Below are 17,141 nucleotides of genomic sequence, written 5' to 3'. Positions count from 1 at the left end.
TGGGCATGCATGGCTGCCAGTAGCACTCTGACACTAGTTTTTATTGATCATGTGACACAGGACAAAAACAGACGAATGAATTCTGAGGTGTTCAGAGACGTGTACAAAGAAATGCTCAAATCCAGCTAAATGCAGTCAAATTGATTGGGTGTCATAATACAGATGGACAATGACCCAAAACATATAGCCAAAACAACCCAGGAGTTTATTAAAGCAAAGAAGTGGAATATTCTTCAAATGCATTTCACTTGATCAAGACTAAACTTCAGACAGAAAGGCCCACAAACAAGCTGCTGCAGTAAAGGCCTGACAGTGTTAAAAAGGAGAAAACACAGCATGTGGTGATGTCCATGAGTTCAAGATGTCAGGCTGTCATTGGCAGCAATCTTTTGTTCAACCCACTGAATTAAAGCTGAAAATCTGCACTTTAACTACATCTGAGTGTTTTCATTTAAAATTCTTTGTGGTAATGTGCAGAACCAAAATTATAAAATAAACATTTGTCTCTGTCCAAATATATATGGACCTAACTGCAGTTACTAAGTAAAAGGGAAAATGGGGTTTAGGAAGAGAGACTTCTGTCTTTCTGCTTTCCTCCTTCTTTTCTTTTATATCTCTCCTTATTTTTTGTTCTGTTTTTCTGTTTCTTTTTCTCTTTTTGCATTCCTGTTATGTTGCTCTTTCTTCAACTTTTTTCACTTTATGTCCATGCTTTCCTAATCTCTTCTGTTTATCTACTACTTCCATTTCTAGCCTTCTCCCTTTTCATCTCGGCTTTGCCTTCGTCAGTTTTTAAGGTAAGCTCCTAAAAAGACACACAAAGCATTTTATTTTCATTTTGAAAAGAAAAAGTCTTACAATCCATCATATTATCATGTAACTCAAACGATGAGGTAAAATGGCATTAGCTCAGCGTTTTGCATGGCTCGTGAGCCTGATGAGCTTGATCTCCTGCTCCAGCTTTCTCACCATGTTGACAAACTCCTCACCATGGAAAGCTGCTTCTCTTTATTGTCTCTTCTCTGTTTCTGAAGCCTTTTCTCTCTTTCTTTCTTTCTTTCTTTCTTTCTTTCTTTCTTTCTTTCTTTCTTTCTTTCTTTCTTTCTTTCTTTCTTTCTTTCTTGCTGCCAGCTCACATCTGAGACAGTCCTCCAAAGCTTTGAAATTTTTCTGGCATTCAGTTTTGCTCTGGTGGTGTTTCGACTTAATTGTTTTCAGCTTGGCCAAATGTTTTTCTACCAGTGCCATCATTTCAAGTTTGAAAATTCAGCTGTCTTGGATGAAGTTTTTCCACAGTGTTCCTACAGAGTTTTAAACTCAATGGTCACCCCCCCCCCCCCCCCCCCCCCCCGCACCTCCCTGCCAGCTTTGCTGTTGTGTTTAGTGACAGCTTCACCTCATTGCCTTGTTTGCACTCTGTCGCTTGGTGTTTTTTGACCTTCTCACTCTCACTCGGCTGGATGCTCAGATTTTCTTTTAAGATCCAACCTTACTTCTCCTTTTCTTTCAGTTTTCTGTCAGTCTCCTCGCACATAGTATCAAACTGTTTTTCACTGCTTTTACAAAGCTTTCCAAGTCCTGTCTGGCCATTAAAAGTGTCGACACTTTCTTGAGCTCCTTTCCAGCAAATACCTCCCCAGACAGCAGTATTTTTTTTCTCCTGTCAGCTCCTTGGATTTTTGTTGTTGTTGTTGCTTGTCTTTTTAAGTCCAAAAGGGGTTTGTAGCAAGATGTGCTGCATTTTGCTGGGGTATGTGCATGTAGGTATGCGATTTCCTTAGCCTAAAAAGTTCAAAAATGAAGTAAAAATACATGTTCACAGTTAAATGCAATAAACTATTTACATTTTGATGAGCCCTAACAAGAATCTGTGAACTATGAATGAATATGAACTTTTAGCCAGCTAAACATTCATCACTTATCTTATAAATAATTTATAAAAGTTAATTATCACAAGAGTTTACTTACATGCGCAAAAGACACAGAGGATTTAATGTCAGAGAAATTTTCCATCATTCACAGATTTTTCCACTTTCAGTCCAGTCGCCAACAGTGTCTTCAGCCCTTCAGATTCAAAATGTAATGCCATGTCATGTATTTGATTTCTCTCTGAATTTCCAACTTAGTTATAACTAAAAATATATTTTGCATTCAATTTGAACCCATATTGTGGACGCGGCGGATTTTTGTCCCAGATGTAATAAATTCCCTCCAAGGCATCCTGATAGATCACATTTACAAGAAATTGACAGATTTCTGACCGGTGACGCTGGAAGCTCAGGTAACACTGATAGATGAAATAGAACGGCGCACAACTTGTTTTGGCCACTAGGTGGCGATAGTACTTCAAGAACAGTACATTGGGGGTTTCAGGCTGTGGAAATTGGGTGGAAAGGCTTTCCAGAACAGCTGTTAGTAATGGTTTATATATACATTTCATTAGGAAACGCTCTCATTAGAAAACGTTCGATGGTTACTCTATCTGTACCAACACACAGTGTCGATTACGCTTATCGTCCATTACAATTTAGAGCCAAATATACATGTATTTGAGAGGTTTAGTAACCGTTAGGTAATCAACCCAAACAGGAAAATAAGGTGTAACAACATTGACAATTTTAATGTATTACAATACCCAGTATTTAAAATCAAGTCCAGACTGACCCACTGCAATGTAATAGTGATATTTTTATCACTCCTCATTACTTTTGGTCCTTTAAGTGTACTTCGTACTTGTCTCTGTGTGCACCTTCATGTTTAAACAAGGATAAATAAGTAACAAGTGTTTCTCGCAGCAGGCTGCATAAATGCTGAGATGCAACAAATGTTTCCAGACAGATTTTCCTTTCCTGCGGCCTCTCGTTTTCTTCATCAAGGTGAATGATTACCTCTGAAAGGAAAGATTTATGAAGGGGAAACACAACTGAGGCGGCTTTCCTTGGCTGCATAATGAATTTTTCATCGTAGGCCTTCAAAACTGCTACTCCATGGTTGTACCGGCTAGACAGAGAAGATGTTCAGTGACAGCTTAAGGGGTCCCTTCTCTGAATGAATTATAGCTGATTCTTGTATTCTCACACATTTCATTGATCACTCTGACATCTGCTTTTTTTCACAAAGGCTCTTACCCCAGCTCTCTACTCTCTGTATGGCCCTATAATCGCTTCCTCCAACTTTTAAGTTTACATTTTACACATAATCCTGTTTTAAAGCTGCTCAGTTTGAGCACTTTTTTCTTTGATATTGGACAATATCCTCTGTCCTTCCTTCCTTGATACTGAATCAACCGACATTAATGTTTCCAAAGAAAGTTGTTTAAATACAATCATCATAGGCATGAATGTCATGGTCATTTTTAATTTATTTGATCTTTTTTTTTCCCCGGGTTGGTTGGTTGGCGTTGCGTTTCTTTATTTTTTTTGGGACTTGTTTTTTTTACAGACTTTAAATGTTTGGGAACTGAGAAAACCACTTGCTGCATTTCTGAAAGCCAAATGTTTTCCCCATTTCTACTGAGCAGCTGTTCAACACTTCAGGGCCTCCTTTGTTGTAATTTTTATTTCATAATGTGTGCAGTGAAGCTCCTCTTTATTACTTCACAAAACAGCATTTGCTCATGGATAAATTGTACACATTGTACAGATAAATGATCACACACACACGCAAAGATTGAGGTTATGGTGTTTTATTGATTAGTGTTGTTGGCAGGGTCCAAGCTGGGAGTCACAAAAATAAAGATTAGATTGGAAATCTTGGTTATGCCAAATAAACAAAATCATTTTAACTGATGTCACTGAAGTGAAATAAAGGATAGAAGTTAATGAGTGCAATAACTAACCCTTTTATCTGTGTTTCCTTTCCCTGGTGTAAGTATACAAGTAGAATAAGTATACAAACTTATATTTTCAATGATAGCTTGTCGGTGAATTGTTTTCTATTTAAATAAAGTTCACAATATTTGTAAATTTATCTAGTACTAATAAAGTTTAATATTAGTAATCTGATTGTGTAATCCATTAGTTTAGCTGACTTTTTAATAGCAGTCCACAGAAGTTCAGCACATCAGAGGATGCTAAACCCACATGCCACCTCAGATGAGAAGTGGTATTTTGTGGTTTGTGATGTTTGTCTAAAAAGGCTCTATAGAAATAACATTTTACTTAATTACTTTTTAGTTTGCTTTTTTATGTTTTTTCTAAATTCATTGAAGCCATCCACAGGACGGGCCACAAGCCAGTGTCACTCCTAGTGTCACTCCTAGTGTCAGTCCTACACTCAGATAAAAGGGCAGGACTACGTCAGGAAGAGCATCCGGCGTAAAATCTTTGCCAAATCAGACATGCGGATACAAAGACCACAGATGAGGTTCATCGATGGAGTGATGGAGGAGATGCAGAATGTTGGTGTGACAGAGGAAGACGCTTGGGACAGGGTGAGATGGAGGCAGATGATGAGTTAATCTCTAATGCAGGTTTTTGATGCGTCCTTGATCCAGCACAGCTGATTTAAATGGCTAAATTACCTCCTCAACATGTCTTGAAGTTCTCCAGAGGCCTGGTAATGAACTAATCATTTGATTCAGGTGTGTTGACCCGGGGTGAGATCTAAAACCTGCAGGACACCGGCTCTCGAGGCCTGGAGTTCCCTACCCCTGCTCTAACAGGAGCAGCCAAAAGAAGATGCAGCTGAAAGAAGACCTGCTGGTCTGTACTTCATTTCCTCCTCCTTTAATCCAACTGCCAAATGTTTTGGCATTTTGTGTTTCAATCTTTGATTAAAATATTTGAAATGATTTTATTTGATCAGTCCGGTGTGTGTGTATATATATATCCATGTATGAAACAAATTTATTTGGTCAAGATATTTCTTGGCTTAAAATATTTGAGAAAGTGCTATGACCTGCTGTCAGGATGCTGTAGTAACAGAGAGTTGGAGCCACCCCGAGCAAATGGAAAAACAATAACAAAGGCATGCATGAGTCCAAACACTCACAACAAAGGTGAACAGTACACTTATTGTTGGGCACATTTAGATTCTACATTGCTAAAATATATTATTGTAAAATTGTGTGACAGATGGACAAACAGCATCATTAAAAAAAACTGGTACAGAAGAGGGCAAAATCAAGCCATACGTCATCTTAACCACTTTTCTAGTTCAGGGTCAGAGGTGGACTGGGGCTTGTCTCAGGTGTTACAGAGCGAGAGGCGGGGTCCACTCTGGTCAGGCTGTCAGTCTATCACAGAGATTGCAAAAATCCAATACATCAGTATTTGTTTCTGTATAAAACTGTTTAATGCACTCCAGTATTTACATATCAAATCTAGAAAATATGCACAATGTTAAAATAGCAGTGATTTGCCCCTCATTCAGTTTTGTGCCATAGCCCTTATTATATACAATCCCAGGCCATTAATAATCAATCTTTAAATAGGACACATATAGTATATAGCTAACATATCACAATGCAGACCGACCAGACGATTTACACAACATACCAATATCACAATCTTTAAAAAAAAAAATCAACAGCAAACACATGTTAAAATATTAATCTGTATGTAATTATATTATGTTTGTGCCAAGCAGTTACCAGTGTAACATGAGGTTAGAATACAGTACAGTTTAAGACTTACAGCTTGGGGCTGGGGTCGCTTTCTGTCTCGGTTCAATCAATTAACAAATTAAGTTGTGTCAGGAACTAATGAGAAGACCATTGATTTCTTTGCCCAGTTGATCCTGAACTGAGAGGGAAACAACCCCAGCCCAGATGTATTCGAGGTCAGGCATGTGTGTTTGTCTACATTTGGTAATGAAGAAAAAGAAAAAAAAGATGTATTCAGAATGGCCCGGATGTCTTTACTGCTGTGTGTATTTATTACATTTCAATAAATAAACTTCTTTTAACTCTTTGCAGATTTTTATTTTCACCTTTGCAAAAACTACTTAAAATGAAAATAACTTTACTCTTCTTGGTGTCAGTAAAACATTTGTTAGAGAAAATATAGCATTCAACTGAAAAAATTAGACCTATTTCACGTCAAAAAAAGCAACACTTGTTACGGGCTGTGCTCTTGCTGCTATTAACAATGTTTTGGCATATTTTTTTAAGCAAAAAGCCTGAATGGCACTTCCGCTTCTTTTCTTTTCGCACACACAATGATACATTTGTTGCACTCACACGAAAGACACAAGTTTGAGGTTGAAATTGTGCCGAACACAAATTGACTGAACCCTGAACTCACAGTCTCCTTCAAACGGTAAATTCATAATAACCTCTGAAGGTAAACTGTGCCTACACACTCCTCCGTTTCCTGTGAAACTTGGGGAAGATTGACTATCCTGTTGCCTGTTATATCCTCTCATGCTCATGGGGTGCTTGTAATTATGACAAAACACCAGCTTAGACTAAGTTCTGATATACTCTCCTTCATTTAGAGGAGTTTCAGAGACGTCTCCCTTCAGAAAATGGTTGTAGGATTTTACTGCTGTCACCCTACACTACAGGCAATTGTGCAGAAATACTTTCATCAGGCTGATGTCTCCATGAATAGGCACCATTGGATCGAGGGAAAAGAGGCAGAGAAGGTCAGGCCATGCAGACAGCTCTTCTTCTGCCTTCTGTCCCACTGGTTGATACTCTTGACACCAACATCCAGCAGACATGGAGACAAAGAACGAGTGGAGATTAGCTTGTATGGTGAGTGTGAGCCAATGTAAGGCTTAACCAGAAAACGTAGCACACGTGTCCAAAAAAGTTTACTGTAACACAGAGGGCTTCTGCATGCCAAGTATCATTGCATCGGAGCACTGGATGTATGAGTAAAGCGGTTGTCAGACAACTCTGACTGGCTCAAGATGAGGCTCGGTTAGTGAAGGCCCGGGTGACTTATCCAGCCAGGAATAAAAGGGATACAGTGTCTTCTGTGCCTCTAATAAGCAACTCATGGTGGTGGGGGCAGGCGCACATCAAGCAGGCTGTAGGCAAAAATGTTCCAGAAAACAGCGCAGAGCACAAACAAGGTGTAGACACAGAAAAATATCCAAAACAGGGACTGCTCCTGGAGCCGCTGCTCATAGTTCTGCAGAACAACCACACCAAGCGTCAGGCCGACCACCACTCCTCCCAGGTGAGCTACAAAGCTGGGATTCGGGCATGGAGGAAAGGCCGGAGGGTAGAACCGGAGCCATACTGCTCGACCAAACTCTACACTCACTGTGGACAGAAAGGAGAAAGGAAGACATAATGGCAGCGAGATGTGAGCATGTAGGTGAAAACAGCAGCACTTTATTAAAAATAAACAGTCCTGACTTTGAGGTAGATGAGCTATGATAAAAAAAGAAGGATGTCGAGATTTCTTAAAATAAGACATAAAGCAACAGTGAACCTTTGTTATACAAGTTTCAATTGCTCTCATCCTTTCTCTTGTGTATTTGACTTGATCTGCTCCTAACAACCTTCTAGTGGAACTGGGGGTGAAAAATTCGACAGTCCTTGTGCTGCTGCAAAATTACATTCTGAAGTTTTATGCAAAGTTATTATGAGGCTTCAGCTTCAATAGCCAGGATTTTGCAAATCAAGTGGATGAGCATGTTACACACTCAAAGTCAATATTAGTGCAACTTTCCCTCTTGGGGTTTCACAGACATATTTTGCTACTGCGTTTATGTGGCAGGATAGTAACAGAAAGAGGGAGGATTTTTATTTGATTTAAGACTGACTGGAAGCAACTCACCCAGCTATTTGGATGGAGTGTGTCAAAGGTTACGAGCAACAGAGGAAATTTAGTTTAATTTCAGTGAATCTGGCACGACTACAGTTTTTGATTCGCTGCTTGTTTAGTTGTTGTTTTCTGTTTTTGGAGAAAATCACTTTGAACTTGTCAGATCTGGGTTGCCTGGAATCCCATCTAGCCTTGCAATGAAGTTTGCTTACATCACCCCATTGCAGTGCATCACAACAATCATAGTGTCTTAGCAGCGAGAAATCCTTCATGTGCTGAAGCTCCAAAGCCAGAAAGCTTATTATTGTAGCATTTGGAGAAAATAAACACTTTTTTTTTTCAAGAACAGGAACATTTGTTTTGACATAATTAATTTCTGGTGCTGAAGTAGTAACACAGCAAAACTTTTCTGTTGAACGAGAAGTGTTAAGAGTGGGAGTGTGGCATATTTATTCAGACTTACTGCAAACCAGAGCCATGGCCATCCGAAATAACTTAAACTGACACTTCATTCCTGACCAATTCTGCAAAGAAGAGAAAGAGAGAGTGGAGAAATCATAATGAAACACATTTCTGATGATAAAGACAGAACTAACTCTGCTAGAAGAGAAAGTCCTCCTTACATACACACTCACACACACACAAACAGACATGCATGACTACCTGAAATGACCTTAGATTGTGCCCTTTGTCTGAATTCACGTCAATTTTAAATGCTCCAGAGACACTCTGACCCCCAGTCTGTTCTTGCTGTGTTAGATAATAAGATTTCAATGGAGAGGAGGAACACAAACTCCTCCATACTGACCTCAAGAATGCTGTGAAGGATGTAGCAGGATACATAATGAGAACCCCACTGCACAAAATAGAGGTTCACCTTGACTGATATTTGCTACATGTGTCTAATGACCTGCTGACCAAACAGAGTAGGCACAGAAGTCAAAGGACAGCAGAGTGCATTGAGATGGGATGCATTTTATTCGCACTCTGTCACGTAAACATGTGCACACGCTCAGATGCTTTTCTGATCTTTGAAGGAATGGGAGAAAACTGACGGTGAGGAATGCATGGCATCTGTAGATAAAGCGGCACCTGTCGAGGGGCCACTGTAGGCTACTTTGACGATACGACAATGATGTGTAGAGACAGGAACACTGAGTGATGTGGTAATCACTGATACACATGTGCGCACACATAGCATGTGCATGTAAATGGAAAACTTACCATTACTACATTGGCTAAATGTGCAGAGACCAGGGCGTAGACTCCCCCAGACGAGCCAACCACCGGAGCCGTCATATCCGTGACAGACACGGCCAGAGACCCTGCAGTGATGATAAAGGCCACATGTCAGTGAAAATTTATAAATAAATGATGCCATCATTTTACTTTCTGATAATTCATTGAAGAATGATCTTTTCAGTCAATCTTTGTTAAAACCTTTGTTTAAAAACAAACAAACGCTGGGGTTTTTCTTTCTGTTTTAAAGCTGCCACTGAAATTTGAAGTAATGATCAAAGCCTAGGGGATATTTAAAAGGTGACATTAGACAGGTATCCAAAATAGTGAAATATATAGGATTTCATTCAACCACACCTAAGAAAACTTTCAAGCGATTCAACTCCCTGACTTTCCTTAGGATTAATTCAGTTTAACTCTATTTAACAAATCTATCAATTATATACTTTCTGTTGAAAAAAAAAAGGTACTTTTAATCTCAGCTTTTAAGCAGGCAGTCACAAAAACTACTTTATTACTAGAGGAAAGACAAACTTAACCAAACCACTGACTGTATCACCGGCAACCTCTGGGGTCAGTGTGAAAGCACAAAAAACTGCAATTACCCAAAAGGCCACTTGAGGACGGCTTCAAAAGCAACTCAGTCAGACCCCCACAGACTCCTCTGTAAAAATCCCAAGTTCAAAGCAAAAAGAAACATGTCTGCAGTCTAAATGTTTTGGTCTCTGTAGCCTCTGTTCCTTTACCTTGAGAAAACTATACGAGAGGCTTTTTTTTTTTTAACAATTTTTTTCATATCTATAAATCCTCCCTTTAAAAACTATTTTAAAGTTGCCACTTTGAATCATAGGTATGTGCATGCTGTTGCTTCTTGTGGCGGAGGTGTGGTCCCTGGCTCAGCTGCAAGGGAGGAGCGGTGCAGTGAGCTCAATGGGGCGGTGCTGGGGAGGCAGGTGAGAACACAGCTGGTGGCGTTTGGACTGATGATGGTCTTTTTTCCCCTTTTAGACGAGAGAACTGGTTGTTGGAAAAGCTGAGACCAGCGCTGATCAGACTGTGGGTTGTTGCACAAAGAGCCCTGAATAAACATGACATCTGGGAGCATAAACAGTGTCTGTGCAGAGTGCATTCTACACTTTTTAGCATCTGGTTAGGTATAACAACCTAATGCCAGCAACTGCACTGACCAGCTCAGCAACACCAAAAGGCCTGAAAAGTTGATGATTGCAGAATTGTTTCCTTCTAGAGAGATTGTCAAGGTCTACAATCAAAACACTTTCATGAGTGTAAATAACTGGTACTTATAGCCTCTTTCTACTCAATTTGAGCACTCAAAGCACTTTCTACTGCAAGTCACAAACATTCATACAGTGTTTTAACCTATCTATGACTAAGCGTCTTATCTAACAGTGCACACGCTGAGGGCAGCTCTTGCCCAAGGATGCTTTGACATGGGAACTGGAGGAGCCGGGGATCAATCTACCAACCTTCTGATTGGTAAACAACCACTACCAATGTACTGTAATGACAGAACATATCGCAAACTACTGGTTACACTCAAGAGCAGGAAGATCATATTAGACTTTCTAAAAGAGCCCTGCACAGGTCTGGAAAAAAAAAGTATTTGGACAGATGAAAACTGAGCTGGTGGTGGAAGCGGAACAGCTCATGATCCAAAACATACCAGACATTATTTGTTAAACATGGTGGAGGCAATGTTATGGTTTGTGCATGTATACCTGCCAATAGAAACCAGCTAACTAGTGTTTCTGATGTGACTGCTGATAGAAGCAGGAAGATGGATTCTAATGTGTAGAGGCCAATATCACCTACTCAGCTAAATGCTACAACGCTGATTGAGCTACAGAGCACAAATGGATAATGACCCAAAAGCAAAAGCAATCCACAAGTGTTTCAAGACAAAGAAATAAAATCAAGTCAGTCACCTGATCTCAACCCAAAAGAGCATGGTTTTAAGTTGAAGATAGAAAACTGAAGTTAGAAAGTCCGACAAACAAGCGAGAGTGGCTTCAGTTAAGGCTTGGGATAAGTCCTCAAGGAAGGAAACACAGCATCTGGTGATGTCCATGGGCTCTAGACTTCAGGAAGTCATTGATTATAAAGGAGTTTCATCGAAGTACTTAAAAAATCTTTATATTTGGAATTATGTTAGTTTTGTCCAATTACTCAAAATTACAAACATTATGTCATCTTAGAAATGGACCAAACTGTACATATGCTGCAAACTTTCTATAATATGACAGAATGCTACATGGTACAAGACTTTCTTTATTTTTGTGTCACATATTTCAGTCTTGAGTTTTAATTTATTCAGGAGGAAATACTCTGACAATATGTCTAATTTAAACTGCTTTCACACCAGCTGTGACCATTCGTGTACTGAATATCTATTGTGAATAGCATTTTGGCAGCTTTGCTATTAGCTATTTAATGTGGGTGTATTATATACAGACCTCCGTGAACTGAGGCTTACTCATACCGCAACAGCACACGCTATAATTTAATGTAAGACAAAAGCAATTCAAGCAAATTGGGCAGCAGCAAGGAGCTGCTCTCTTTTGTGCAACTGGTGGCAATTCATTGCATACACAAAAGATCCAATCACGCATAGCAAAGTTTAAACATGAGGACATTCAGAGGGTGAGACACATTTGTTCTCACAGCACTCACTTTACAAGAGATGGAATAAAAGGAAACAAAAAAGGCAGACATGTTTAGCTGGGCTATTCAAATGTCCAAACACTTACAGTATCTGTTATCGTCCCTTTTCCTCTCACTCATTTCCTTTCTTCATTTACACTTTGCTTCTCTTTTCCTTTCCTTCACTTTTTGGCACTGAATGTTTACTGTATTGATGCAAAGTACATAACACACAACTGCCCACACTATGAAAGAGAGCACAAGGAGATGCAGATAAATATTCTCACATTCACTCTATGTTCTTCCACTCTTGTTCTCAAAGTACGAATACGGACACATATTACATATTTCTCCTTTAAGCAATACACAATAAAATGTGCATCATATACTCAAATGCATAGAAAATCTAATGGGGTTATTCTCCACCGTTTCTCTTCACCATCTTGATTTTGATACAGATGCTTTATTAACTTTCTATAGATGAAGATTCGATTTTTTTAATGTCTGGTACTGGTACCAATAAATTCAAATTAAATTTTTAAAATGCAATGGAAACTCTTGAACTGGATATTTTCTATAATTCTGCACCTTTGGCCAATCCCACAATGTTTAAATTAATGTTAAAACCCGGTTTGATCAATGCTCAGTTTTACTTTCTCCTATATTTCTGTTGCTATTGCTATTTCTCCTTGATGTACAGAATTTATTACACCATACTTTATCATTCATACATGCCTTATTCCAAAAATGTTGTAAAATGTGAATAAAAAATAAAAAATAAAATAAAAGGAGCATCTTAGAGAAGCAGATGTTCACCAGTTTGTTGAACAACTTTAGATTGATGCCCCTCAACATTTTGAATATCTCATCATCTACAGTACATAATATCATCAAAAATCTGGAGAAATCTCTGTCCACAATGGATAAGGCCAAACATTGGTATTTGATGGGAAAAGCATGGGGCAATGCATGAAAAACATGAAATATTCTGTCACTGAAATCACTGCATGGACTCAAGAATTACTTCCAGTAATTTCCACAAATGTTATACTATCCACAAATGCAGGTTTAAGCTCTCGTATGCAAAAAAGAAGCCATATGTAACATGATCCAGAAAAGTCACCGTCCTGTTTGGGCTAAAGGTCATTAAAAATGCATTGAAGCAAAGTAGAAACCAACAAAAAAGCTTGCCTCCACCAGTGTGTGAATGTGTGTGTGAATGGGTGGATGACTGGGTGTGTAAAGCGCCTTGGGGTCCCTAGGTGGGACTAGTAAAAGGGCTATACAAATACAGGCCATTTCCCATATCTAATCCTTTACTTTTAAACACTGGCACCCAAACTAACAAACAAAAAAGAACAAATAAAAAAAGAACAATTGAAAAACAAGATAATCAGATTCCTACCCTAACAGATCTCTCTTTCTCTCTCTTTCACGTGTGCGCGCGCGCACACACACACACACACACACACACACACACACACACACACACACACACACACACACACACACACACACACAAAGAGCAGCTCCACCTTCTAGTTCCTGTGTTTTGGAAGTGTGTCTCTGCAGGGTGACCTCCATCTCTGTAATTACCTTGGTTTAATAACATTATTTTAGCAGTGTGCTTCTGTGTGCACATAATCTCACACACACAAACACACACACAGACAAGGACACGGTCTCTCATAGTCATTCAGCAGGCCCCAGGAGGCCTGTAGGTTTTACAGTTGAAAGTGGCAGCTCATTTTTCTTGGCTCTTCTTCCAAACTGCAGCGAAACAGCCAGACACATGAGGAGAAATAATAACGCACATCAGTGCTCATAATGAGAAAAATCAACAGCTTGGCTGCATGTTGAGCCAACTGAATATACCGAGCCTTTACAGTAGTGTTTTATGTGTGTGCCCTTTGTAAGTGACCCCCATGTGCCCATAGTCAAGTCTTTGACTTTGTGTAGCTGCTTTATTGTCTGTGTGTCTGTTTTGTCTCGTCTGAGTCTTAGTTATCATTGTCCACTGCTGCACCTGCCTTATATCCTTTGCTCTGAAAAGCCACTTCTTGTCTGTTTTCCATAAGGGGAGCTATGACATTAAAGTGTCAGAGTGTGTGTGAGCCCTAGAGGGTCAGACACCCTTTTCTGAGTCATTACTTGACCTCTGAACTATGCCTTAACCTCTGTATGTGCCAGCTGAGCCCTTTTCTGTTTGATGCAATATTTCCTCACATAGGTTCAGCCAGTAACACATAGTAACCTAATAGTGTCATTATGCAGCAACAGAGTAGCTGTTTGTCCCCTAATATTGAAGGATTAAGCTAAAATGTTTAAATGGCCTCAAATCAAACAAAACATGTAGGGAATTCAAAGTTTTTTTGTTAATATTCATTATATTTGCCTCCCCAGAACCCAGACCTCAACATTTATGGAAGCAGTGTGTCATCTTGACAGAGATGATCCCATGACAGAACAGAGAAGAAACAAAGATATAGAGCAAAAAATCTGGAGAACTGTTCCTCCAGAGTACATAAATAAACTTGCATGAAAGCTTTTCTAAGAGAGGCCAGACCACGTGGAAGAATTCAATTCAGTTCAGTTCAGTTCAGTGCAAATTACAACAACAGTTGCCTCAAGATGCTTTATTTTGTAACACAATATAACCGAGAAAACAAAGAAAACCTCAACAATCCAACGACCCACTATGAGCAAGCACTAAATAAATAAAGGTGGTCTTACCAAATATTGATTTAAAGCTTGTTAAAATTGTTCACTCTGTTGTTCTGAAGAGAATTGTTCGTAGAGTTGTGATACAAACGAAACCAAAAATAGAAAAACTGAAAACACTTTTGTGTACACATGTATGTCTACATTGAGTTGAATTGAAACAGACTCAGAAACTTTATTGTCATTGTAGCAATGAGAAATTAAACAATGCAAAAGAAGAATAGAAATTAGAATAAAAATAGTCAATTATTCCTTCACTTCAAATGAAAATATCATGAGAGAAAAAATTACTTGCTCAGTGGCTATGGCTATTGTGCCTTTGATTAACTCCTCATAAACCAGTCAATTATTATTCCTAATGAGTTATGCACGAGGCGCTATATTGCAGGCCATAACTCACTAGAGTCTCTTCAGAGTATTATCCGCCTTAAGTCTCAAATGCTGATTCATGTCAATTTTTATTGTACCGTTTTAAAAGTAAATAAATACATAGAAATTGAGGTCCAGAGCTTGATGACCTCATAGATGTTTATGGCCATGTGTCCCTGTGCACAAGTTCAAATTGTGCCCCTCCAATGACCTCGACTGTTTGAAAGACAAAAAACTATCTAAAGCCGGCCTTATATTTGATTTATTACACTGATAAAAGCATCTAGTGTAAAGAATAAAAAGCTCACAGTAATTCTTTTAAAGATCCTTTACACATATGTTTGAAATCATATACAAATACTCCACAAACAGGTTCATTCGTGTTAAAAAAAACTACAGGCACCTCTGAGTAGGATCCACAACAGTGCAAATAAAAGTAAGTAAGTGAGAACAGATAGTAAGGAAACACTTCTGGCAATTTAATGTAAAAGATTAATATAATTTAGGCTAAAAGGGGCAAAAACTAAACATTAAACCTCAGTGAAAACTTCCTTTTTTAAAATTTAATTTACTGTTTACTATTAGAAAGTTTCTGTTAAAGATAATCATAAATCTACAGTCTACACAATACATGTGCTGTATATGTGCCACATATACAAACATCCGGTTCTTGTTAAATATTACAGATTTTGGTTTGAGTCTTTCTGCTGCCCAATTTTACCTGCTGAGCTCAGTCAGACACAAGAAACGCAAACATGGCAGCCGGCACAACCACACTGCAACTCCCCTCTTCCTCTTGGTGGTCGATATCTAATTAACAGACATTTGTGTGTGTGTGTCTGTGTGCATATGTAAGTGTGAGTGATTTATGTGCTCCGTCCTCATTTCACTGTGAGGTTAATGCTACAGGCCGCCGCAGCTGGTATCCCCAGGGGTGTTTGTCAGTGACCCTTGTGCGCGCACGCACAGACACACACTCTCTTACACACAATGGGGGCTCGCAGACGTGTAGAGAGAAATGTTCATGAATATTAAACAAAACCTCAACGGCTGCGATTCATATCACACAATCATTTTTTTTCAGTCTATCAGTAAAAACCCTCATTTCCCGCCACGAGGCATCATGTTTCTAAGTCTCGTCTCAAAAAGTAGCCCAATATTTCCACTCCAGTTGTTTTGCTAAAAATGACACCCCAGGGTACCAAAAAAATGGGGGGGGAAAAAAACAGGAAAACAGCACTGGGGTTGATCACTGTGCTGGAGATCACAGATTCAGTGAAGAAAAACGGTGCTTACGAGCTCACACATACACATGCTTTGTCTCAGCTGAACGGGCCTGAACACTCAAATTGCACCAGTGCTTGAGGTTGATAGGGGAGTAGGAAGGGAGCGGTGACATTTTGTTCAAAGCTGTGTCCGCTTTTGCTTTCTCATTGGTAGTTCCTCTCCTAATTCTCGCCCAGCTCTGCTTCACATCCATTTCTGCATTTCTCATATCCCGGCTCTCCTCTTCAGACTCTGTGTTATTAGCGTTTAAGAATTCATCACGTTTCTCTTTCTTCATCCCCCCGATTTCATTATTACTGTGTGTGTTTCTCTGATTGAGCTTTATTTGAGATGACTCTCTTTGCTCTGCCCTTTACTGAATGAATATGGAGGATGCGGGGGCTTAAATAGGGGCTCTGAGAACCCCCTGCATCCCACCATGTCTGGTAGGAGGACAGAAACAGAAGACCATCTGTCCTGAACATGCCACACACATATGCACAGTTCTCTCCCTGACCAGTATCCACCAACACACGATGAAATCTGATAGGTGATTAAATGCATAAAACAAGCAGATGGAACAACGACGGAGCTGAAAGGGAAAACCCCGCCATGTCTGTTTGTGTTTTCGTCCCTGGGTAGCAGAGAGACAGTGAAGCCACACACCTACCTGCTAACACACCACACACATAGACCAGTCCAATTCTCAGGGCACCGTGGACCATTTCTAGAGGGACGCCCACCAGCAGCTGCATGGCCATGTTCAGGCTCAGGTGTTCAATCCTGTAACATGAAAAATATATAACCCTGCACTTAATACAGTAGCAATATAAAAAGGTCATTGCAGAAATGTGAGTGGCACATGAGCTATTGAGGTCACACTGTGAGGCCTCAAAGTTTACCATTTGTGTTTTCAATGTTTTGAAACAGGATTTTGAAGACCACAACTTTGTCCTCCTTTTTAAATCAAACGAGGACCATGTTTTACAAAATGAACCCTATGTTGCATTAAATAAAACTTAAAACAAGCATTTGAGGAATTTAAAGTCATCAGGGAAGTGTTCTCTCATTAGAAAGTACAGCTTTTATACATTTCTATGGATGCTACATTCACCCTCTATACAGCCTACACTGGTGGCGCCAGTGTCCGGCAGCCTCGCC

General features: G+C 39.4%; 1 protein-coding gene across 2 annotated transcripts in view; it reads right to left on the bottom strand.

Moving 5' to 3' along the window:
- Positions 1–5,913: 5,913 nt before the first annotated feature.
- rhbdl3 (rhomboid, veinlet-like 3 (Drosophila)) overlaps positions 5,914–17,141 on the bottom strand; it is a 75,054-nt gene continuing 63,826 nt past the window's right edge. For both annotated transcript variants that reach the window (XM_005748961.1, XM_005748962.1), the window contains 4 exons: positions 16,651–16,763; positions 8,949–9,049; positions 8,188–8,248; positions 5,914–7,216 (listed from right to left, as the gene is read on the bottom strand). In XM_005748961.1, coding sequence (XP_005749018.1) covers positions 6,945–7,216; positions 8,188–8,248; positions 8,949–9,049; positions 16,651–16,763 — 547 coding nt within the window. In that variant the 3' untranslated portion in view covers positions 5,914–6,944. The remainder of the gene's footprint in view (positions 7,217–8,187; positions 8,249–8,948; positions 9,050–16,650; positions 16,764–17,141) is intronic.

This window comes from Pundamilia nyererei, unplaced genomic scaffold (assembly GCF_000239375.1).
Source record: "Pundamilia nyererei isolate P.nyererei 1_Seehausen unplaced genomic scaffold, PunNye1.0 scaffold00234, whole genome shotgun sequence".
In the NCBI taxonomy this organism is placed as follows: domain Eukaryota; kingdom Metazoa; phylum Chordata; class Actinopteri; order Cichliformes; family Cichlidae; genus Pundamilia; species Pundamilia nyererei.
The sequence above is the reverse complement of the archived record's forward strand: the minus strand, read 5'-3'. Positions and strand labels throughout refer to the sequence as shown.